Source organism: Dipodomys merriami, unplaced genomic scaffold (assembly GCF_024711535.1).
Source record: "Dipodomys merriami isolate MVZ:Mamm:240054 unplaced genomic scaffold, mDipMer1.0.p SCAF_163, whole genome shotgun sequence".
Classification (NCBI taxonomy): domain Eukaryota; kingdom Metazoa; phylum Chordata; class Mammalia; order Rodentia; family Heteromyidae; genus Dipodomys; species Dipodomys merriami.
Genome location: NW_027202971.1, coordinates 317407 through 342199, shown reverse-complemented (window position 1 = coordinate 342199; position 24793 = coordinate 317407). Strand labels below are relative to the sequence as shown.

At 56.4% G+C, this 24793-nt stretch overlaps 1 protein-coding gene across 2 annotated transcripts; it reads left to right on the top strand.

Moving 5' to 3' along the window:
• The first annotated feature begins 791 nt into the window (after nucleotides 1-791).
• Nucleotides 792-24687, top strand: Vps37b (VPS37B subunit of ESCRT-I). Of its 2 annotated transcripts, XM_070024808.1 has the most exons (5): nucleotides 882-943; nucleotides 4862-4941; nucleotides 19772-19943; nucleotides 21808-21890; nucleotides 22428-24687. In XM_070024808.1, the coding sequence occupies exons 3-5, from the start codon at nucleotides 19799-19801 to the stop codon at nucleotides 22890-22892; spliced, it is 693 nt and encodes a 230-aa protein (XP_069880909.1). In that variant the 5' UTR covers nucleotides 882-943; nucleotides 4862-4941; nucleotides 19772-19798; the 3' UTR covers nucleotides 22893-24687. The 2 variants fall into 2 exon arrangements, with proteins under 2 accessions (XP_069880908.1, XP_069880909.1); XM_070024807.1 differs by lacking the exon at nucleotides 4862-4941 and having other exon boundaries at nucleotides 792-943.
• Nucleotides 24688-24793: the final 106 nt, after the last annotated feature.

Genomic DNA, 24793 nt, shown 5'->3' with positions numbered 1-24793 from the left:
ACAAAAAGGAACTTTTCGCAGGGCCTCGGTTTCCCTGTGGTGTGTAGCAATTAGCTTGTCTTAGGTTTCTCTCAGCCAGACCGGGGGTCGATTCAGAAGCGGGGTCCGGGGTTCCCAGACTCCTGAGGCAGCCGTGTCCTAACTCACGTGGCTAACCTCCATGTCTGAACGCCTCCTCCGAGGCCAAGGGGGCCGCGCTCCTGCGCGCGGTGTTACCCGCTCCTCGGCTGTTCCCAGCGGCCCCGTCTCAGGGCCTTTGCACGTGCCCGAGCACCCCGCGTCTGCAGCTCTCTTTGGAGGCTGTCTTCTCTGAAGGGTGGCCTCTTCCTCCTCTCTTCCCACCTGAGTCCTTGGAGCGCTCCCGACTGCAGCCATTGTTCTGTCTGCCGGCTCCGTACCCCAGGCCGGGTCCTCCCGCGATCGGAGGAGCCGAGTGGCCTCCGGATCGCCTGCTGGGGGTCGCGGGCTCAGCCCGGGCGCACGGGGCTGCGGGAACTCCCTTCCCGCGGCCGGCTTTCTGCGGATCTCGGGGAAAGGGCTCTGATGACGTCACGGCGCCCCGAGGTGACGTCACGGCCGCGTCCGGAGCGTGCCGGTCCCCGGGGAGCCCGGGAGCCCGGGAGCCCGGAGCCCGGAGCCCGGGCACGCGCCGCCGCCCGCCGCCCGCCGCGCTCGCGGCCCCGGCGTCACCTCCGCCGCGCCCGCGCGCCGGTGACGTCACGCCCCAGGACTGGCGTCACGTGCCCCCCCGCGGGGGCGGGGCGGAGGGCGGCGCTTCCGGTCGGCGGAGCCTGGCGCTGAGCGGCGGCGGCGGCGGCGGCGAGACGCGGGGATGGCGGGCGCCGGCGGCGAAGCCCGGTTCGCCGGGCTGTCGCTGGTGCAGCTCAACGAGCTGCTGGAGGACGAGGGGCGGCTGGCGGACATGGTGCAGGGGATGGAGGAGGTGAGCGGCGCGGCCCGCGCGCCCGGCGGCCGAGGGCCCGGGGTGGGGGCCGGCAGGGGCCCGAGGCGGCTCGCGGGGCGGGCTGGGGTCCCGGGCCGGGCCGGGGGGCTGAGACCGAGGCTGGGGGGCTGAGACCGAGGCTGGGGGGCTGAGACCGAGGCTGGGGGGCTGAGACCGAGGCTGGGGTCCCGGGCCAGGCTGGGGGGCTGAGACCGAGGCTGGGGTCCCGGGCCAGGCTGGGGGGCTGAGACCGAGGCTGGGGGGCTGAGACCGAGGCTGGGGGGCTGAGACCGAGGCTGGGGTCCCGGGCCAGGCGGGGTCCCGGGCCAGGCTGGGGTCCTGGGATGAGGCTGGGGTCCCGGGCCAGGCTGGGGTCCTGGGATGAGGCTGGGGTCCCGGGCCAGGCTGGGGTCCTGGGATGAGGCTGGGGTCCCGGGCCAGGCTGGGGTCCTGGGATGAGGCTGGGGTCCCGGGCCAGGCTGGGGTCCTGGGATGAGGCTGGGGTCCCGGGCCAGGCTGGGGTCCTGGGATGAGGCTGGGGTCCCGGGCCAGGCTGGGACCCGAGGCTGGGACCGAAACCGGGAATTGAGGACTCGAGGGCCGTGGCTGAGGTCGGGGGAGGAACTGGAGGACCGAAGTTGGGTTGGAAGGCCCAGGGAGAGGTTTTAGTCGGGTCTAAGGCTAGATCTTGGCAGCAGTTGGGGAGCTTCGAAGGGAAAGGTCGAGAAGCCCTGGGGGATGATGGAGGCAGGCCCCGTGGGTGTGAGAAGGAGCGGCCGTCTCAGGAGAGGGATGCGAGTTCCGGAGTGTATTGAGGGGCCACCGAGGGTCTGGAGCTGAGCTGGGGGGGCTGAGCGGGGCTCAGGGTCCTCGGAGCTTGGAGACCCCGGTCCAGGGCGCGGGGTGACGGGCTGTGCCTTGGCCCGCGGGTGGCAGCGGATCCCCTTTGCACCCTGTCCTGGAAGAAGGGAATGTGGGAATTCTAGAATGGCAGGATTTGCCCCCAGTGTTCGGCCCCCGATAGCGTCTGGAGCTGTTTCAGGGAGAAGTTAGGATGGGGGCATGGAGCTGACCCCCCTTTCCATGGGTAGGGGCCGGCCCAGCCCCTCACAGGCATGTGCCCGCCCCATGCCGGTGCTTTTCCTCCACGACTTGGCTGACTTCCCCCTGATGCGTCGCAGTGCCTGCCCTTGCTTCCTCTGTTTTTTCCCAACCCACCCGGACTCTGTGAAAGTCTAATCCCACGGCTCTGGGGCTCTGGGCCGATGGATCGGGCCTGACCCCCTCTCTTTGACCCGCCTTTGTCTCTGAAGTCTGCTCCCCGCCCCCAACACAGTTTCTCACCCCAGAAACTGGTGTGGGGGCTCTTGGCTTTCTTTCCCAAGAGGGATTGTGGGCCCTGAGCCCCCTTAAAGTAGGGCTTGAAATCCCTGGAAAACCCTCAACAGACCATTGTCTGCGGCTACAGAGAGGCCTCTGTAGTAAGATGGTATCAGTCTTTCCATTAATACACCCCTTGTGTTCGTGGGCTTTGTGACTTGGCACGCAGAGCGGTGCTCCAAGACATGTTACCCCTTCATGCTCTCCGTGTGGCACTGTCTATTTTAAAGAGAATAAAAAGTCCATCTTTTTGGACTGAATGCGTTTCATGACTGCAAAGAAAGGAAGCCTTTGCTTCATCCCCTGCCTTTTGGTTGCTGGGAGCTCTGTTGTTGGTGACGAGTACCCTTCTACCCGGAGAATAAAAACGTTAGGGACATTCTCCAGCGTATAAGCCTGCTACAAGTGACTTTGCTGCCTGCAACTGTAGCGTGTCGGCGGCCGGCACAAGGGTGTGCTGTGAACACTGACAAATGTTCAGCGGTTACACTACCAGCCTCACCTGGTTCCTCCTGTAAGAACCTGGAGGAAGTTATGTAAAGAGAGGCAAGATGGTCCAGCAGGACTTTTCTTTTTCTTTGAGCAGAAGGGACCTTCCTGCCTGACTACCCCGCAGAAATAGAGCACTGACTGACAGCTGGATTACTCCACAGAGTGCAACCTCACTTACTCAACTGGAGTTTGTTCTTCTGGGTGGAGTGCTTCTAAAACAAGGAAATAACTTGAAAACCCAAATGCCTTGGGCACTCACCTAGCCAGGGTCAGCTTTGCCGATCCGGTTGCCCTGGTTAGTGTGTGTGTTTCTCAGGGAAGGACGAAGCCAGAACCACCCTCACTTGGCAGTGTCACGCATTGGTTTATTTGGGGGTGTTTTTTGAGACTGGAGAAACTATTTTGCGAACTGTCTCGTTCGGTCCCAATGGTTAGGGGGTTCAAAGACTTTCAGGCCTCACATCACCAGCCATGAATGCACTTAGCTGCTGTGAGCTGTGTGATCGCAGGCAGGTCACTTGAGCTCTCTGAGCATTTGTCTGCTTGTTTACTGGTGTGAATGGGTCAGGTGTGAGAGTGTTAAATACTGAGCAGCCACGCAGAATGTGGGCATTAATAACGTTCACGTGAAGCTCTCTGGGAGATTACTGCCAGTGATCATACCACCCTGGCCTGAAGAGGGTCTCCTTTCAAAAATGAAAGTCCATTTTCATTTGCCAAGAGCCCAGGCGGCCGCTGCCTTGGTGCCGTCCGCGCCGGTCCGGTGGGAAGCGTGGGAACGGCCCGTCACAGCGGAGTCACTTAAGAGATTTTTTTTTTTTTTTTAACTGGCAGAAGGAAGTGTCTTAAATTGTAGAGTAACGCTTCTTCCAGCCGGAGGGGATATTTTGTGGTGGCTGTGAAGTGTGGCTGGGTTTTGAAGGCCTCCCCGTGCTTGACTTCATTGTTCTAATTGTAACATGTGAGTGCTGTAGCCGTGCTGGCCTATGTGTTCTCTTTTCCTGTTTCTCCTGTTGTTAAATGCAGTTTATCCTCAGTGGTCTTACTCTTCATTTCACGCACACAGGTTTATTTATTATGGATTTGTGTGTGTGTGTGTGTGTGTGTGTGTGTGTGTGTGTGTGTATCTGTATCTGTCTCTCTGTCAATCAATCAGTGTCCTGGGGCTTGAATTCAAGGCCTGGGCTGTGGCCCTGAGCTTTTTCACTCAAGGCTAGCATTCTACCACTTGAGCCAGCTCCACTTTGGGCTGTTTGTAATTAATTGGAGATGAGTCTCACAGACCTTCCTGTGTGGGCTGGCTTCAAACTGTGATCATCAGCTCTCAGCCGCCTGAGTAGCTAGGATTACAGGTGTGAGCCCCTGCACCTGGCTAGCTATTTATTATGTGTTTGAGATGGGAGGAGGATGGTTATTATGTAACTCAGGCTGTCCTTGAACTTGTGATCCTTCTGCCTGGGACTCAAATGCTTGGGTTCCAGGCATGTATCACTGCAACCCACTCGTTTTTATTTTTATGTGAAGTTATTTTTACGTGGCAGTGGAATGTGTCTTTATCTGTTCACATTGGCTCCCTTGGCTGGGCCGGCTCTCCCTTAAAAGGAGCTGTCTCGTGGGGGTTAGGCGAGGGGCCTGACCCCAGGGTCGCCTCCCAGCATGCTTGCTGCTTCATAAGGTGTTCTGGATCTGTGTCAAGTGCTGGAAACGCTCCCAGGCACAAATGGCAAGGGTCACAGACACAGACTACTTTGTGGAAAGTAAAGAGTTTTAGTCTGTAAGAAGTTTTTTAAAGGTTGGTTGGGCTGTGATTTGTGTGTGAAGCTGCAAAGCTACGGCCAGTCCTGAGTGCTCATTGAAATGTAGCAGCTTGCCTCTGTGTGTGTGTGTGTGTGTGCGCGTGTGTGCGCGTGTGTGTGCGCGCGCGGGCATGCTTGCGCATGCTGATCCTGGGGCTTGAACTCAGGGCCTGGGCATTGTCCCTGTGGGTATTGTTTTGTTTTGTTTTTGCTCAAGGCTAAAACTGTGTTACTTCTGGTTTTTTGCTAGTTAATTGGAGATAAGAGTTGCACAGACTTTCTTGCCTCGGCTGGCTTTGAGCTCCGATTCTCAGATCTCAGCTTCCTGAGGTAGGATTACAGGTGTGAGCCCCTTCCCTCCTTCCCTCCCTCCCTCCCTCCTTCCCTCCCTCCCTTCCTTCCTTCCTCCCTTTTTTTCTTTCTTCCTTTCTTTTCCTTTTTCTTTCTTGCCAGTACTGGGGCTTGAACTTCTGTCTTACTCAACCTCCACTCACAACTAGGCACTCTAACACTTGAACTATGTCTTTATTTCTGGTTTTTTGCTGTTAATTGAAGATAGGAGCTTGTCTCAGATTGTCTGCTTGGGCTGGCTTGGAACCGCAGTTCTCAGAGCTGGGCTTTCTGAGTAGCTTGGATTATAGATGTGAGCCATGGTTGCTTCACTCCAGCCACTATCTTGAGTTAGGTGTTAGAGGAATGCTTAAGTAGGATTTGATGGACAAATGGGGATCAGCAGAAGAGACAGCAGGAGCCAGGCACAGAGACAGAATGGCAGGGGACGGGCTGTGTGGTTACCGAGTTCTAGCTTCCCTGGCAGCTGGGATTTGCTTATGTGTGGGAGATGACAGAAATGAGGGTAGTGAGGGTGGGGTTGGAGCTGGAGTACGTGGCTCGTTTGGTAGCCGGGAGCTTGTTGACCTTGTAGAGAGGCTATAGGATCAGAAGGTTCAGGAAAGTTCACCTAGCAGCAGAGTGCCCTGGCTTGATGTGCTGGCGGCAGGGGTGAAGTGCAATTAAGAAGCAATTTGGGGCTGGGACAGGGGCTCAGTGGTAGAGTGCTCGCCTGGCATGCATGAAGCCCTGGGTTTGATTCCTCAGCACCCCATACACAGAAAAAGCTGGAAGTGGTGCCGTGGCTCAAGTGGTAGAGTGCTGGCCTTGAACACCAAGTTCAAGCCCCAAGACCGGCACCGAGACACAGAAAGAGGGAGAGGGAGCGGGGCTCAGGGGCAGGGGCAAAGGAAATGAGTGCTTTGGGTTTGAATAGACCGGGAGTGAGTGCGGGAGAGGTGTGTGCAGTGATTGAACAGCGTGGGGGGGGGGGGGGAGTGTGGCCCGCGGGTCAGTGTGCAGGGGCTCTGGAGGTTGTTTGGGGAGCAGGTAGCTCAGGGTTTGGGTGGTGGTCTGTCAGGAATTCTGCTCTTGCTTTCCCTGGGGACTGCCTCCCTCCCTCCCTCCGTGGAGAGGTGTGTCCAAGAGTCTGTCTCTTCACAGACTCCGGACTCCAGCAGGAGCGCGAGGCAGGGCCACAGTGGAGGCAGGAGGTGTCGAGTGTTTCTCCTGAGTGAATTTGTGGGCCCAAGTAAGGAGAACAATGCTTTTTTTTTGGTGGTCGTGGGGCTTGAACTCAGGGCCTGGGGTCTGTCTCTGAGCTCTTTGCTGAAGGCTAGCATTCTACCACTTTCGGTCTCAGTTCCACTTCTGGTTTTCTGGTCGTTAATTGGGTCTGATGGACTTTCCTGCCCAGGCTGGCTTTGAACTTGGATCCTCGGATCTCAACCTCCTGAGTTGCTAGGATTAAAGGCATGAATCACCAGCAACGACCTCTTTTTGTTGTTGTTGTTGTTTTTGGTCAGTAGTGGGACTTGAACTCTGGATCCGGGCACTGTCCATCAGCTCTTCAGCTCATGGCAAGCGCTCTAACACTTGAGCCACAGCGCTACTTCTAGTTTTCTGGTGGTTCATTGGAGATAAGAGTCTCACAAACTTTCCTGCCTGGGCTGGCTTTGAACTGTGATCCTCAGATCTCAGCCTCCTGAGCAGCTAGGATTTAAAGTGCGTATTTGAATAACTAGTTTCAGTTCTTTCTTTATTTTGAGGGATCTTTATTTTGGGGCTTGTCCCAGGGCCTTGTGCTTGGCTCTGCCAGTTGAGCTATGCACTGGGTTTTTGTAATGTTGCTAGGCTGGTCTCAAACTTGGAATCTTTTCTGTCTTCCAGGCAGCTGGGATTGCAGGTATGTGCTGCTTCGTCCTGATGGATAATTATATTTCAAGCAGCGTAGTATTGCTCCCTTTAAAGCCAACCTTTTGTTATTTCCAGGGGTAGCAGAGAGCAGCTCGCAGTTGTGTTCACGTGTGTAGCCTTGTGCCTAGGTGCTGGGGTGGGCGTAGGAGGTGCTGATTGATGTGGGTCCCTGGACAGCGTGCACACAGCGGATCTAGGAAGCTCACCCATTTACCCAGCCTTTCTGCAGAGCCTGGGATGGACACCTTTGGGGATAAAGCTGGCCCGTTTGTACCCTTGTTTTTTTGAGGGGGTGGTTGCTAGAGATGGAACCATGCTGGGCGCACGCAGGCCCTGCCACTGCGGCACCCTCAGCGTACATTTTAGGGTTCTGCAGACACACGGAAGCGGGCGCACAAATGTGTGCCTCAGACAGTGTGAACCTTACACACCCTGCTGGAGGGAGACACAGCAGGCCTTTGGGGAGGGTGGGGGGCAGGGAGGAGACCGAGGGTGACTCACAGCTGTGACTCAGAGGATCAGTGAGTTCACCAGGTGACTCCGGGGCTCGGAGACGGCAGCAAGAGCGAGGTCTGAGAGAAGCCGGGGGGGGGAGGGGGGAGGGACGGGGGGTCACCAGAGTCACCAGCATGCTGAGCCCAGGGCATGACGGGGCGGGGGGGTGAGGCCCAGAGGTGGGCAGGGACCGGATGGCCTTGGCTGCCACAGTGGGCAAGAGCTTGGGCCTCCGCCTCTAGGCAGGGAGCCGCAGGGGGCTGGCCGGGGGAGAGGGTTGGGGGAAGCTGAAAGATGATTGGGTTGGACTTCAGGGGCATAGGCTGGCCTCAGCACTGCCGCCCAGTGTGGCTCTGCCCAGGTCAAATAGCAATACTCCGTGAATATAGTGTATCTGTCACTCAGTAGAGCTCTGTGAAAGGGCACAGGGAAAAACCAGTAGAGCCTGTAGCATCATCAAGAAATAAATGTGGCCAGGCTTGGTAGCTCACACCTGTACTCAGGAGGCTGAGATCTGAGGATCCTGGTTCAAAGACAGCCTGGACAGAAAAGTCCCTGAGAATCTTATCTCCAATAAAAACCACTAGAAAACCAGAAGTGGCGCTGTGGCTCAAGCAATAGAGTGCTGGCCTTGAGCTGAAGAGCACAGGGACAGCGCCCAGGCCCAGAGTTCAAGCCCCACAACTGACCAAAAAAGCATGAGGCTCTGTATTCAAATTCCCATACTGCCTACACACACACACACACACACACACACGAAAAGTAGAAATAAGAAACCCATGACAGTAAAAGAGGCAAAAGTTAAAAAAGAGAAACTGCAGAAAAATTGGGAAATAAACCATTAACCGCAGTGGTTAAGACAAGATCTGGATACTAGAAAAGTTAGGTTTTTTTGTTTTTTTGGTTTCTTTTTTTGCCAGACCTGGGTCTTGAACTCAGGGCCTGGTCGCTGTCCCTGAGCTTCTTTTGCTGAAGGCTAGCACTCTACCACTTGAGCCACAGCACCACTTCTGGCTTTTTCGAACCCAGGGCTTCATGCATGATAGGCAAGCACTCTACCACTAAGCCACATTCCCAGTCTGAAAAGTTAGGTTTCATGTTGACTGTTCCCAAATTCTAGTCTGCTTATCATTAACACAGCATTGCAAGCCAGATGTTAGGATGCACACCTGTAATCTCAGCTGTTGGAGGGTCATGAGTGTAAGGCCAGCCTGGGCTACCCAGCGAGACCCTGTGCTCATGTGTGTATGGTGTGTGTGTGTGTGTTGTCGATCGGGCAGATGGTGTGTGCAGCCGGTTAACACTGCGCCCGGCGTGAATGAAGACCAGCAGCAGGAAGCCGTCTGTTATTGTTCGGCGGCACGGGGCCTCCCCAGCCCCAGCACTCTGCTTGATGGCAGAGACGGCTTTCTTTGGGTGAAAGGGTGAGATGTTCTTGGTTTACAAAGTTACCACAGAAGTATGAATTGGACCGGGAAGGTGGCTCAGTGGCAGAGCGCTTGCCTTGCATGCTTGAGGCCCTGGTTCGATTCCTCAGCACCACATAAGCAGAAAGAAAAAAGCCAGAAGTGGCGCTGTGGCTCAAGTGGTAGAGCGCTAGCCTTGAGCTGAAGAGCTGAGGGACAGCGCCCAGGCCCAGAGTTCAGGCCCCACACCGGACCAAAAAAAGAAGTATGAATTGGGCTTCTTCCTCTGAACGAGGGGTCTGGGTAATTTTGGCACATCCTGTAGTCCCAGATATGGGGAGGCGGGTTGGAGACCCCATCTCAAACCAAAACCAAGCAGAAGTGACTGGCATGTTGCCTGGCAGCGTCCACGCTGCTTTGGCCTTGCACGCTTGCGCAAGCCACGTGTGTTTACCCTCAGACCTTGGCTTTTTTTTTTTTTGTTGGTCGTGGGGCTTGAACTCTGGGCCTGGGCACTGTCCCTCAGCCCTTCAGCTCAAGGTGAGCGCTCTACCACTTGAGCTACAGCGCCACTTCTGGTTTTCTGGTGGTTTATTGGAGATAGGAGTCTCACAGTCTTTCCTGCCCGGGCTGGCTTTGAACCTCGATCCTCAGATCTCAGCCTCCTGAGCAGCTAGGATGACAGGCGTGAGCCACCGGCGCCCGGCCCTTTGCATTCTTAACGACTTAGTAATTCTGCAGTTTCAGTAGAAATCTTAGCAGCTGCTGAGCAGTAAATGAGAAGAGAAAAGGTCGTTTCTATGAACAATCTAGACCTGTAATGAAGTGCTTTAGAAAGAGCGCACACTTGTTGGTGAGTTGTGTGGGGACTGGCTTGGGGAAAAGTAGAATTCCAGATTCCGCTGCCTGTGCTTGCCTCGGGCCTTCAATCCCACGTGAAAGAGAGGTGTGGTCTGTTGGAAAAAGCAAGCTAGCCCACCTTAAGACCCTCTCAGAGATGAAAAATAGGCATATGTTTGTTTACAAATGCTTGTAGCTGTGTGTGCTCTGCTGCTGCGGTCTCTGCGCTGTGTGGGTGGGGCTCTGCGGGCCGCACTGACGCTGGTTCAGTCAGGCTGGCCTGCGCCCCACACCTGTGATCTGGGGTGGGCGGGTGGGCGGCTCGTCCTGTGTTCTGATCTTCCCTCTTCCTGGCCCCTGCCCCACCCCCCGCCCCAGGTTTTATAAGGTCAGAGATTCTAGCAAAGGAACATTGCATAGCACCAGTTAGAGCCACTTAGAGCCGTTACTGTGTTTCCTGTTGTCCATTCTCACCATTATCCAGCTAGTCCAAGAAGTAGGGAGTTTGTTCTTCCTGTGACTATTAGGAAATAAATCTTTTTTTTTTTTTTTGTCGGTCGTGGTCTTGAACTCTGGGCCTGGGCACTGTCCCTCAGCTCTTCAGCTCAAGGCGAGCGCTCTACCACTTGAGCTACAGCGCCACTTCCGGTTTTCTGGTGGTTTATTGGAGATAGGAGTCTCACGGTCTTTCCTGCCCGGGCTGGCTTTGAACCGTGATCCTCAGATCTCAGCTTCCTGAGTAGCTAGGATTACAGGCGTGAGCCGCCAGCGCCCGGCTTAGGAAGTAAATCTTGTAAGGAAAAAAACCCTGGTAAGCTGTACCTGCCGGGACTCGAGCACTGTCAGAATGCGCGCCCTGAAACTCCTGTTTCTTCCCCAAGAGGAGTCTTCTTCCTTCCTTCCCTTCCTTCCTTCCCTTCCTTCCTTCCCTTCCTTCTCTTCTTTCCCTTCCTTTCCCTCCCCTCCCCCCTTGCCTCCCTCCCTCCCTCCTTTCCTTTCCTTTCCTTCCTTCCTTCCTTCCTTCCTTCCTTCCTTCCTTCCTTCCTTCCTTCCTTCCTTCCTTCCTTCCTTCCTTCCTTCCTGCACTCTACCACTTGGAGCCACTGCTCTACTTCTGGTTTTCTGGTGGTTAATTGGAGATAAGAGTCTCTTGGACTTTCCTGCCCGGGCTGACCTCAAACCTCCATCCTCAGATCTCAGCCTCATGAGCCTCCATCCTCAGATCTCATCTCAGCAAGGCTATTTCTGTTTGAAGCCAGCTGTATGTTTCTGTTGTCCCTTGTATTTAAAGTGAGTGACTCTGGTTTTAGGCACCAGCCGGCGCTGTGCACGGGATGGTTAGACCCAAGACCTGCAGCTTTCTCAGGGAAGCAAGCTTTGTCTCAACAAGGATTTGACATCTTTAATGGAAAATAAGCCATTTGTATTAGTTCACTGGTTGGAAGTAATATGTTCTGTTTGCCAAGTGGGTGGTGTGGTAGAACTCTGGCTAAGTAGCCATGAATTTCCTTCCTGAGTGGGCTGCAGCTGGGCGGTGAGTTCACACAGCCCCAGGAGAGCTGTATTTTAGGACAGTCTCGTGATGTTCTATGGCTAACAGTGTTCACAGTATTTTTGTACTTTCAGATCTTTAATTTTGTTACCATGTTGAACAATCCAACCACGCAGCTGGCTTTTCCCCAGAAGGACTGAAGGGGTTTCAAGTGCGTCGTAGTGTGTCTGCAGCAGGCCTCTGGGCTCGCAGGCACAGCCCAAGTCCGCTGGGCGCTGCTGGCTCATCATTGTGAGACTCGCTTTGTCTTTTTCTTTGTGCCAGTCCTCAGGCCATGAACTCAGGGCCTAGGAGCTGTCCCTGAGCTTTTTTGTTAAAGGGAAGTACTCTACCACTTTGAGCCATAGCTCCACTTCTGGGTTTTTGATAGTTAATCGGAGATAGGAGTCTCACTGATTTTCCTGCCAAGGCTGGCTTTGAACCACGACCTTCAGATCTCAGTCTCCTAAGTAGGGTATATATAAGCGTGAGTGTGTGTGTATGCATGTTTATGCACATATATAAGTGTGTGTGTATGCATATGCATATATATATATAAGCATGGGTGTGTGTGTGTGCGCGTGCATAAGCATGAGCCACCAGTGCCTGGTGTGAAGCTCTTTTTAAATGGGGATTGGTTAAAAAAAAAATCCAACCTTCAATGTGGCACTGAACTCAAATCACTTGTGGCTTTGGTGACATTAATTGGTGAGAGAAATCTGGTAAAGTAAGAGGAGATGCAGTGGAGGTGCTGAGTGGCGGCAGCCTTTGTCATCGGATTTGTATGTCTGCAGTATTTGTGGTCTTTTTTTCCTCCCCAGCGTTCCCCCCCCCCCCCCCCGCCCCTACTGCTAAATCCAAGCAGAGCTAAAGGAGAAGAGGCTCCTGGAAGCCAGCAGCTCAGTTCCGCTGGCGCCCTGCCTGGGAGGCGCGGGCAGGACCAGCGCTTCTGTGAGGACGGTGAAGGCTTCAGCAGTGTCAGGTGTGTCCGGCAGGGGTGGAGCGGGGGACCTAGTGTGACGTGCAGGCGGCCGCAGCTTGTGGAGGGCTGAGGGCGCTGGCTTCCTCCCTGCGGCTGCCTCTGCCTCTGCCTCTCTCCAAACCCCAGTGAGTTCTGCCTGATGAAGGAGGAGCGCGCCAAAGCCAGCTGGAGGTTCGGGGCGGTTCGGGGGCAGCTCTGAGCACCCGCCCAGAGGAGGCAGGCTGAGGAACGCGCTTGCGCAGTGGGGGGCAGTTCTTACTCAGCACCCAGCTTCCGTTTGTTGTGTGACAGGGTTTGCTTGTCGAGTAATGTGACTGAGCTCTTGGGCTAGGCCTACAGGTGAGGCCATTCCTCCCTTGCAGCGTAGGTGACCCGGCCAGATGTGGACAGCCCGCCGGGTTTTGAGATACGATAGACTTCCAGTGCTACCAGGACTTTCCACTCACGTGTTGACGTGTGCTCGCCTCACTCTGGACTTCCACTTCTTAGGAGGCTGTACTGTGCTGTGAAGGGGAGCCGCGAGAGTGTTTCCCATGAAGATGTAGTTTGGGAATGCCTGGGTGCTCAGCAGGGCGGCTCCGGTGGCGGGTGAAGGGGTCTGCTCGCACTGGGGGCGCTCTGGCCCTGCCCGCGGCCCCCCTTCACCTCGCGCGGCCCGTGAGGCGCGGCTGTCTCCCCTCCACGCCACAGGATGTGCAGAGGGGGTCCCAGCTATTTCCTTTCCTCCTTAGGGAGCTTATTTTCTACAAAAATCCTCAAGCAAGCCAGGCGCCAGTGGCTCATGCCTCTAATCCTAGCTACTCAGGAGGCTGAGATCCGAGTCGTGGTTCAAAGCCAGCCTCAGCAAGAAAGCCTGTGAGACTCTGATCTTCAGTTAGCAACAAAAAGCCAAAAGTGGAGCTGTAGTTCAAGTGGTAGAGACTAACTTTAAGCAGAAAGAAGCTCAGGGACAGTGGCCAGACTCATGAGTTCAAGTCCCAGGTCAGGCTCACACACAAAAAAGAAGCTGAAAATGAAGCTGTGGTTCACGTGGTAGAGCACTAGCTTTGGGCAAGAAAATAAAAATCATCAAGGGGTTGCCTCGGGGGATTGCCTCTCAGAGAGCTCTCTGTGTTAGTGCACACAGAGGGGCAGAAGTACTAATGCCAATAGAGCCAAACACAAGCGCTGCTGGCCAGCCTCGCTTTCCGTTAGGAAGGAGAAGGAACCTGAAACAAGACTGAGCACACTTATAACAATATTTGTTTACCACGGAGGAAATTGTTTCCTGAAAAGATTTCTTTATGGCTGAGGAAGGCTCGGGAGGAGGATCAGCGGCGGCCCTGCGGCCTGAATTTCAGTTCTCTGCAGGCGTCTGCCACGGTGACGGCGCGGTGGCTTCCTCTGAGCTTTCAGTCTCCATGTTTCCATGAGCACGGAGACAGGGGCGGCCGTGTCTGAGGGTGTGCGGCCGTCCGGACTGCCCCTGTGGGTTTCAAGGGATCCCGGCACGGGCCCTCACTTTGCACACGAGCCGGGCTTCTACGTTGAGGAGACACTGAGGCCAGAGTCATTTTTCTCCACGTGATGCAGGGGCGGGGCCCTGGGGCGGAGTGCATGCAGCTCAGAGCCGCCGGCCCACGTGGGCCTGGCCCGATGCTGCTCCCACGACCGTGGCGTCCGCTGGTGGCCACTTAGCATTTGCCGGTGCTGTGTCCATTGACCCAGAAACAGCTGAATGACTGAAGGATGTGAAAACATCGGTCAGTTTGACAGGCATTGTTGTCCCTGCTTGGAGTTCCGTCTGGTCCCCTGTGCCGGCGGCGGTGGCGGCTGGCTTTGCAAGTGGGTTAATTTTCGGTTCTCCCGAGCTTCCTGCGCTGCCGCTGCTGACAGGCGAGTCATTTGGACGTGACTTACAAGATTTTTTTTCTGTGATATAGCTGATAGTGGAACTTCCCCGAAAGTCAGTACAGCAGATCAGCCTAGGTCTTTGAGTCTAGCAAGAGGGGCATTCATGCAACGTAGTCACATGTAAAAGTAAAAAGAAGTTTCTTTTTTTGGGGGGGGGGGCTGGGAAGGTGGCTCAGTGGTAGAGCGCTTGCCTTGCATGCATGAGGCCCTGGCTTCGATTCCTCAGCACCACATAAGCAAAAAGCAAAAAGCCGGAAGTGGCACTGTGGCTCAATTGGTAGAGCACAAGCCTTGAGCTGAAGAGCTGAGGGACAGCGCCCAGGCCCAGAGTTCAGGCCCCACAACCGGACCCTCCCCCCCAAAAAAAATAAAAGTTTCTTTTTTTGGGTCCATCACTAGACTTGAAATCAGGGCCTGGGTGCTGTCCCTGAGCTCTTTTTTTTCCCCTCCCACTCAAATCTAGTGTTCCACCATGTAGAGCCACGGCGCCACTTCTGATTTTCTGTGGTTCATTAGACCTAAGAGTCTCATGGACTTTCCTGCCAGGCTGGCTTTGAACCGCGATCCTCAGAGCTGAGTAGCTAGGATGACAGGTGTGAGCCACCAGCACCAGGCAACTGGAGTTTATTAGGCAAGAAATATGGCTGAGAAAGGCGACTCATGGTCAGAAAGGCCTGACCATTACGAGTAATCGTCCCCAGCTGGGGTGGCCTGTCCAGCAAGGCACTGCTTTGTCGTAAAGATGGTTTCCATCAGTCCTGGCTTTCCTGGAACCAGAGCTGGCTGGAGGGAACAGCTCGGAACAGCGACAAACACAAAGGAGGCAGGCATGCCAGGCTCTTAGTGAATTCGTGGCGAGAGAGACCGTTCCCATGCCTGGCGGCTGCGCGCCGAGAGGCTGCCAGCGCTGCCCTCCGGGGTGTGAGTTCCGAGCCGGCAGAGAGGGACGGCAGCGTGCAGGGCCGAGGGGAGCTGCGGGCGTGGCGTTTGGTCACAGGGTTTTCTGGAGGCCTCGTGACTCTTCGGCCCACTGCACCCCGTCACCCGCAGCTAGCCGCCACCTACCCAAGCCCAGGCCGTGGCTTCCAGGCAGGGGCTTTGAGGAAATTGCCCTTACTTGGGCCCTTCCCAAGAGAGTGAGCTCACAGGAAGGAGGCACTAGGGATAGAGCCCAGGGTTGTTTGTGCAGTTGAGGTACTGGGGATAGAGCCCAGGGTTGTTTGCGTAGTGTTAAGGTACTGGGGATAGAGCCCAGGGTTGTTTGCGTAGTTGAGGTACTGGGGATAGAGCCCAGGGTTGTTTGTGCAGTTGAGGTACTGGGGATAGAGCCCAGGGTTGTTTGCATAGTGTTAAGGTACTGGGGATAGAGCCCAGGGTTGTTTGCGTAGTTGAGGTACTGGGGATAGAGCCCAGGGCCACACACATGCTGGGCCAGGCTCTCCCCTTAAGCTACGCCTGCAGCTGTGGGCACTGGATTTTTTTTTTTTTTTTGGTCGGTTGTGGGGCTTGAACTCTGGGCCTGGGCGCTGTCCCTCAGCTCTTCAGCTCAAGGCGAGCGCTCTACCACTTGAGCTACAGCGCCACTTCCAGTTTTCTGGTGGTTTATTGGAGATAGGAGTCTCACGGTCTCTCCTGCCTGGGCTGGCTTTGAACGGCGATCCTCAGATCTCAGCCTCCTGAGTAGCTAGGATTACAGGCGTGAGCCACCAGCGCCCGGCTGGGCACTGGATTTTAAACAGCTGCTCCGGAGCCTTGCTTAGAGTCGTAGCTAACTGCGTGCTAGAATCCCAGTGCGCGCTTGCTGCCCTTCCAGGGGTTACCTTGGGAGGCCTCTTTGCTCCCCTTTTTTGGGGAAACTGCATTTTGGAGCTCGCAGCATCCTAGTGTGTGATCACACGCCCGCGCAGCTGGCGTCCCGAGCGGCGACACTCACTCTGGGACAAACAGCTCGCCTTTTGTCGCTCACCTCACTTTTAGCTTCTTTGCTGTGTTGAGTCCAGGGCTTACGCATGCGAGGTAAGCTCTGTACGTCCTGGACCTTTTTAAAATCAGATTCAGCCTTGGGGTTCTGGGTCTTCCTGACTGCCCTGCGGGCCACAGGTTGGGCAGTGTGCGTCCTGCTAGGGAGGGCAGTGATCAGAAAGATGGAATTGTCACTGCTGAAGCAGTGCGTGACAGCGGCGGTGAGCAAGTAGTGGAGGGAAGAGCGGGCAAGCCACGCTGAGAATGGGAAGCGTGAGTGGGCCTTACAGATCAGAGAGCATCGTGCCATTTATACTAACGCTGTGTGTGTGCCCACAGAATCACTACCCTCTGTGTGTGTGCGTGCGTGCGTGCGTGTGTGTGTGTGTGTGTGTGTGTGTGTGTGTGTGTGTGTGTTGCCAGTCCTGGGGCTTGAACTCGGGCATGGGCCCTGTCGTTGAACTTTTTTTTTTTTTTTAATTTTATTTTATTTTATTTGAGAACATACTGTACAGAGGGGCTACAATTACATGGGCAGGATAATGCATACATTTCTTACCAAGCATTGCAGCCTCCTCCTTTGTTTACCCTTCACCTCCCTTCCCAGCCTCCCCCCTCCCCCCACCCAATTATACCTCCCTCCCCCCCCCCACACCGACATTGTAAAGCTGGTTTTGACATGACATTTTGTACTTCTCATTGTTGCAACAGGTCCACCTGAATCCTTAAACGACTTGTTTGTCCCCATCTCCTCCACATGTTACACTGACATCAAATATAATGAAAGCGGGGGTTACACTGTGGGGGAGGGACATACAAAGCAACAAAGAAATAATCTTATAAGTGCTTTAGAAACACATGCATGAAAGAAACGAAAACATAAAAATACATATTTAAGGGTTCATTTTCCTAACATCACATTATCTGACCTTTTCCGCTTGACTCATACCTATACTAGATATTGCAAATAAGGGAAACCATGGGACCTATGCTTCTTTGGGCCTGGCTTACTTCACTTAATATAATTTTTTCCAAACCTTTCCAATTCTTAACAAATGGGGAAATGTCATTCTTTCTGATGGAGGCATAGAATTCCATTGTGTATATATACCACATTTTCTTGATCCATTCATCTACTGAGGGGCATCTGGGTTGGTTCCATATCTTAGCTATGGTAAATAATGCTGCAATAAACATAGTTGTGCTGGTAGCTTTAGTGTGGTCTTGTTTGTAAACATTTGGGTAAATGCCCAAAAGTGGGATTGCTGGATCATAGGGGAGATCTATGTGAAGTCTTTTGAGGAACCTCCATACTGCTTTCCAAAGTGGTTGAACAAGTTTACATTCCCACCAACAATGAAGTAAGGTTCCTTTCTGTCCACATCCCCTCCAGCATCTGTTGTTGTTAGAGTTCTTGATTTTTGCTGTTCTAACTGGAGTGAGGTGATATCTCAATGTTGTTTTGATTTGCATTTCTTTTATGGCTAGGGATGTTGAACATTTCTTCATGTGTCTATTGGCCATCCTTCTTTCTTCTTCAGAGAAGCTTCTCTTTAAGTCTTTCGCCCACTTATTTATTGGGCAGTTGTTTCTTTGAGGATTTGTTGTTGGGTGGTTTAATTTTTTGAGTTCCAAGTATATTTTAGATGTCGTTGAACTTTTTGCACAAGGCTTAATGCTCTACCACTTGAGCCACAACTCCACTTCTGGCTTTTTTTGTGGCTCATTTGAGGCAAGAGTCTCAGACTTCCCTGACTGAGCTAGATTTGAACCGTGATCCTCAGATCTCAGCCTACTGTGTAGCTAGGATTTCAGATGTGGCTCATGTACAGGCTTTTGTGTAATATGATTAATTTCTGCCAGGCGCTGGTGGCTCACGCCTGTAATCGTAGCTACTCAGGAGGCTGAGATCTGAGGATCACAGTTCAAAGCCAGCCCAGACAGGACAAGTCCATGAGACTCTTATCTCCAGTGAACCACCAGAAAACTGGAAGTGGCACTGTGTCTCAAGTGGTAGAGTGCTCATCTTGATCTGAAGAGCTGAGGGACAGCGTCCAGACCCAGAGTTCAAGCCCCACGACAACCACCACCACCAGCAACAAAAAAGATTAATTTGGCCTGGGAAGGTGGCTCAGTGGTAGAGCGCTTGCCTTGCATGCATGAGGCCCTGGGTTTGATTCCTCAGCCCCACATAAGCAGAAAAAGCTGGAAGTGGCACTATGGCTCAAGTGGTAGAGCGTTTGCCTTGAGCTGAAGAGCTCAGGGACAGCGCCGAGGCCCAGAGTTCAAGTCCCACGACCGACAAAAAAAAAAAAAAAAAAGATTAATTTCTTTGGGATAAACGACCAGGGACAGTTTTCATGTCTCAGAGTAGTTAACACGTTTCATTTTATAAGAATGTACCAAACTGGGGCTGGGAAGGTGGCTCAGTGGTAGAGCGCTTGCCTTGCATGCCTGAGGCCCTGGGTTCGATTCCTCAGCACCACATAAGCAAAAAGAAAAAAGCCGGAAGTGGCGCTGTGGCTCAAGTGGTAGAGCGCTAGCCTTGAGCTGAAGAGCTGAGGGACAGCGCCCAGGCCCAGAGTTCAGGCCCCACAACCGGACCCAAAAAAAAAAAAAAAGAATGTACCAAACTGGTCTCCACTGTACAGTGGTTTGTTTTTGTTTATTCTTTGAAGTGGCTTCACAATTGCAGGAAAGACTTAGGCAGGGCCTCGCTGCAAGCCTGGGGGAGGAAGCGCGAGGAGGAGCGCTGGGCAGGGCAGCCGCAGGGGCGAGGGCAGGGCAGGGCCGGGCAGGGATGGAGCCGGGCCTCCACCTCCAGGAAGCCAGTCCGACTTCTTCCAGCGCCAGCACTGCACTAGCCTGGGACGCCCAGCGTCTCCACACAGCTAAGCAGGGTTCTCGTGACTCAGCCGCCTACCCGCACCGTCGGGCTGGGCCTACCTTCGGGCTGGGCCTCGCCGTCGGGGTGGTTCACAGTCTCCTGACTGGAGCCGTGGTCCCAGGGGTTTTCCTTTGTTCTGGTTTTTCCCTGGGCCTCTGTGATGTACGGTGCACGTGTGCACACACGTGTGTGTGGGGGGGGGAAAGGAACTACACAGGGAATGGTGGGGCAGAGGGAGAGGAGAGAGCCGGGGATGGAGGCAGGAGGAGACGAGGACTGGAGACGGGGCCCGTAGGGGCTGGCTTGCGTGTTCTGATTTTTCAGCTGAGTTTTGTCCCTCAGCTCTCCCGCAGCCCTCCGTGCCTCCCTCCTGCCCTGGTGCGCACGGTGGCACAGTAGCCTGCCTCCGAGCCGGAGCCGGTGGGGGCCGGTGGGGGCCGGCCGGGGCGGCCGGGGCGGGCGGTGGCTGCGAGGGAAGCGGAAGCGGGTCCCTGCGAACGTCCTCTCCTCCCGGGCCGTCTCAGAGGCCGGCTTGTTTGAGCTGAGCCCGATTATGAAGCCTGCGGCAGCAAGCCAGCTGTCCCCGTCTCGGCTGAAGCAGCGGGCGCGATCTGCCCTGTGTCTTTACACTTTCACAAGCACAGTGGCCATGGGGAAGAATTCAAGTCTCCGCCCGGCACCGAGCCAAGGCGCCGCGGCGGCCCGGGACACAGCTCGTCCTGGAAACGTGTTGGAAACGAAGCCCGGTCCCGCTGTTCATGAATAGGAAACAGCGTCCGAAAGAGAAATCCAAGGGGCTGGGGGCTCAGCAGGCCTGTGGGGCTCGCTTGGAGCCCAGCCAAGTGGAACAGGCCACACGCCGGCGTGGTCACGGGTGGGTGTGGCTCCGGGGCTCACCATCCTGCCGTGTCTTACAGACACAGACTGTGCAGCTCAACAAGGAAATGACACTGGCCAGCAACCGGAGCCTGGCGGAGGAGAACCTGCTGTACCAGCCGCAGCTGGACACTCGCAAAGCCTGCCTGACCCAAAAGTACCAGGAGCTCCAGGCTCTCTTCGAAGCTTACCAGATAAAGAAGACCAAACTGGGTAACTTTCTCTTTTTTTTTTTTCTTTCTTCCTTTTTTCTTGTCGGTCGTGGGGCCGACAAAACGCGGCGTAGTTGCTGTCCCTGAGCTCTTCAGCTCACGGCGAGCGCTCTACCATTTGAGCCACAGCGCCACTTCAGGCTTTTTCTGTGTATGTGGTGCTGAGGAATCGAACCCAGGGCCTCATGCATGCAAGGCAAGCACTTTGCCACTGAGCCACCTTCCCAGCCCCAAACCAGGTAACTTTTTTGTGTGTGTGTGTATCGTGGGGCTTAAACTCAGGGCCTGGGCGTTGTCCCTCAGCTCTTCAGCTCAAGGCGAGCGCTCGACTACTTGAGCCACAGCGCCACTTCTGGTTTTCTAGTGGCTTATTGGAGGTAAGAGTCTCATGGAATTTCCTGCCTGGACTGGCTTTGCACCGTGATCCAGAGATCTCAGCCTCCTGAGTAGCAAGGATGACAGGCGCGAGCCACCGGCGCCCCAAACTGGGTAACATTCTAAGGGTGAAAATAAAGAGTGGAGGGAAGGTACATTTCCGGTGATGAGACAGTGACTCCAATGTAGTGGAATAATCGTGCTTAGATAAAATTGTGTTGCCAGTTTAGGAAAGACTTAATCATTTGATAAGTTTGAGGCTCCACCTTTTCCAAATAGCACAGCAAAAAGGCAGTTTTACGACGTTCAACAAACTTCTTCCCTGTGTTTGGCCTGTGTCGTCAATGTGGAGACCAGCTCACCACAGAGCATCCGGTTTTGACGGCACACTCTGGATTCTAGGCTTTATGAGAGACGTGGCGCACAAATACTGCAGCCGAGAGCTCTGAAGGAGGTTTGGATAGGAGCAGTGGGGTGACGGTCGCCTCGCTCATGAGGTCAGCCATCAGCACCACCCACACCAGGCGTCGGGGTGGGCGCTGGTCCCCTCAGAGCCTCCGCAGCTGAGGGGAGGTGAATGAGTGTGAGGGACTGGGCAGGGTTAGGCCCTGCCCCGCTGGCAGAGGGCCACCTGCCCTCGGTGCCGGCAGTGGGCGCCATGGAGTCGTTGGCACACGGCCTCTGACTGCATCTGCACCGGGTGATGGCAGTGGTGGGGGTTGAGTTTTCGTGTTTAAGAATTTGAGTCTTACACTTCAGATGCGCATAGTTGATGTCAGTTTATCACTCACAAGTAAGTCCATGGGACGCAGGGGACAAAGGAGGGGCGGCAGCAATGCTCAACAGGAAGCGGACTCATTACCTTGCTTGTGTAACTGTAACCGCTCTGTACAGGATCTTGACAATAAAAAATATATATTGGGCTGGGAAGGTGGCTCAGTGGTAGAGCGCTGGCCTTGCATGCCTGAGGCCCTGGGTTCAATTCCTCAGCACCACATAAGCAAAAAGAAAAAAGCCAGAAGTGGTGCTGTGGCTCAAGTGGTAGAGCGCTAGCCTTGAGCTGAAGAGCTGAGGGACAGCGCCCAGGCCCAGAGTTCAGGCCCCACGACCGGACCCCAAAAATAAATAAATAATAAAAATATATATATTAAAATAAGTGAGTACATGCTGAGCACTATGGCTCACGCCTGTAATCTTGGCTACTCAGGCGGCTGAGATCTGAGGATCACAGTTCAAAGGCAGTCCAGGCAGGAAAGTCCATGAGATTATTATCTCCAGTTGACTAGTAGCAAAAAGCCAGAAGTGGAGCTGTGGCTCAAGTAGTAGAGTGCAGGCCTTGATCTGAAAAGCCCAAGGACAGCCAGGCCCTGAGATTAAGGTGTACATGTGCACGCACGTGTGCGTACACACACACACACACACACACATGACTTTGGTGGGGATGGAAGGTTCTGGTGAGGCTCCCTCACAGGACGTCTTGCCTCTTGCAGATCAGCAGTCTAGTAGCGCTTCCTTGGAGACTCTTCTTGCACTTCTTCAAGCGGAAGGGGCCAAGATCGAGGAAGACACTGAGGTAAGGCCCACGGGCCGTGTGCAGTGCCCCAGGCACGCGTCTGGGGTCCACCATGGTCCTTGTCCCTCGGGACCAGGTGCTCCGTCTCCATGTCCTGAAGGGCACACACCTCTCGGACACACAGCCTGCGTGTGCCCCAGATGCCCGGCCGAGCCGAGGGGGCAGCGTGCGGCCCTGGCGCGGTGGCCGTCTGCGTGTGAGTCCACGAGCTGGCGGACGCGGCCGGCCGAGTGCACAGTGCGGGCCGTCGGGGCCGGCGGGCTGCGTGTCGCCCAGCCTGGCTGCAGCTGCAGACAAGTGCTTGGGACTTGGGGACTCAGATGGAGCCGCAGGAGGAAGGCTTGAGGGGCTTGAGGGGGGAGAGAAGGGGGTGCAGCACATCCAGCTCCATGTCACGCTGCCGCCTGTGGTCGAGGCCCAGCCTGGCGGCGCCCGCTCGGCACCCGCGGCCGGCCAGGTGCGGCCAGAGGCAGCGGCGCCCAGGACGGAGCGGGGTCGCGGGCCTCACCCGTCCCTGGCGCTCTTGGCCTCTTGCAGAACATGGCTGAGAAGTTTCTGGATGGAGAGCTCCCCCTGGACGCCTTCATTGACGTCTACCAGAGCCAGCGCAAGCTGGCGCACATGCGGCGGGTGAAGGTGGAGAAGCTGCAGGAGCTGGTGATGAGGGGGCCGAGGCTCCCGCAGGCCCCGGCGCCCCTGCCCCGCGTACCCGAGCCCGCCGCGGCCGCCCCGCCGCCCTACGCCGGCCTCCAGGACGGTGCGCCCGTGGGCGCCGCGCCCCGCCGCCTGCCCCCGCCACCGCCCGCGCCCGCCGGACGCCTGGCCGCGCCACTCCCCGCCGCGCCCTACCCGGGGCCCCCCGGCCCGCCTCTGCCGCCCCGCGTGGGGCTCCCCGCCCCGCAGGGCTTCCCTGCCCAGCTCGGGTCGCCATACCCGCCGGCGCTCCCGCAGAGGCCGCCGCCCCGCCTGCCGCCGCCCCAGCCCGGCTTCATCCTCCAGTGAGCCCGGCCCGCCCGCGCCTGCGCCTGCGCCTGCACCCCTCAGGCTGTAGGTCCGGGTGAGTAGAGGTAGAGGCCCAGCGTGGGAGCTGCGTGGGCCGGGGTCCAAGTCCCACAGGGTCTGCGAACTCGCGGTTGGGGAGAGGTTGTCTGCTCCACTCCGCGCCCCGTCTCTGGCCACAGCTCGTCGCATGAGCATGGTTAACTCTGTTTTATGTTAAAAGCGCCGCTGCGGCCCTGGCTGGGGCTGGTGTATGCCAGCGGCCAGGCCTGGTGCACAGCGGCCTGTGTGTGAGCCAGCAGCCTGGCCTGGTGCACAGCGGCCTGTGTGTGCCAGCGGCCTGGCCTATGTGTGCCAGCGGCCTGGCCTGGTGCACAGCGGCCTGTGTGTGTGCCAGCAGCCTGGCCTATGTGTGCCAGCGGCCAGGCCTGGTGCGCTAGTGGCCTGGGCTGGTGCATAGTGGTGCCGTGTGCGTGCAGCCTGTGTGTGCCAGCGGCCAGGCCTGGTGCGCAGCGGCCTGTGTGTGCCAGCGGCCAGGCCTGGTGCGCAGCGGCCTGTGTGTGCCAGCGGCCAGGCCTGTGTGTGCCAGCGGCCTGGCCTGTGTGTGCCAGCGGCCTGGTCTGTGTGTGCCAGCGGCCAGGCCTGGTGCGCAGCGGCCTGTGTGTGCCAGCGGCCTGGTCTGTGTGTGCCAGCGGCCTGGGCTGGTACACAGCGGTGCCGTGTGCGTGCGGCTTGTGTGCGCCAGCGGCCAGGCCTGGTGCGCTAGCGGCCTGGGCTGATGCACAGCGGTGCCGTGTGCGTGCGGGCAGAGCCCCGCGGACACCTCCCTCCCGGCCGCCCTGGGCCCTTGTGGAGCCCGCGGGAGGAGGCAGCACGAGCTGGACGCCCAGCGCCGTCCTGCCTTTGTGAAGAGCCCGCTGTGCTGTGCTGTGCTGTGCTGTGCTGTGCTGTGCGTTCGCTCGGCACAGCTGTTTTCTGTGGGAAGAGACTTCTTTTGCCTACGGCCATTCAGGGAAACTTTTTAAAGCATGCGACCGACTGTTCTGAGCAGACTGGAATGCAAGCATGCACGGTGCCCCGCAGGCGCCTGTGCCGTGCCTTAGATTCACCGGTGCCCGCCAGGTGCTGGCTCCACGACCCACAGGCCGAGCGGGGCGGGCCCACGCGCCTGGAAGCGGAAGTCCTCCTCTGCCCCCTCCCACCAGGACACGCTCTGGCTCCGCTGCACAGGCGGCCGGGGCTCCGGGCGTCGGTGCTGTGGGTGTCGGGGGTTTGGAGGAGGGCACCCACTCCACGGGACCACAGCTCCCCTCCCTGCCGGGAGCTCGGGTGCACAATTGGAGGGCCCAGCCTGGGGGGGCCGCGCTATACCTGTCCAGCTAGGCGTGTGCGGACCTCAGCCCCGCCCTCGCCCATCACCTGCCAGGCTGACAGGGCCAGGTGTGTGATGGGCCACCAGCTGGCCGCCGTCCAGGAACACAGCTGATCCTGGGCTTGTCCCCGAGGCCATGGGCCGGCCGTTGGCCTTTGTCCCCTGCTCCTGCGCACACCCTGTGCCTGGACGTGGACTCTGATGGTGGTGTGAGGAAACCAAGCCGTTTGTGACACTACACTGCCATGCAATCAAATGGTGTGCTACGTTCTGCATCTCAGGGGGGCAGTGCCACCTCTGCTCCGTCCACTGCCGGCCGCACGCCACGGCCAAAGCGAGCGCGGTGTGGATGAGAAGCGCCGCGCAGGCCGCGAATGCCGCTGGCCGCCAAGCTGTCAACCCTTCTGAATAAATGGAGAATTGGTAGTGCTGTCACTTTATTAGTTGGCGTGTACCCGGTGTTGGTTCTAGGATGGCAGACACGGCTGCGCACTGAAAGCTGGTCCTCCCGTTCCTGCCGCCCCCCGCCCCC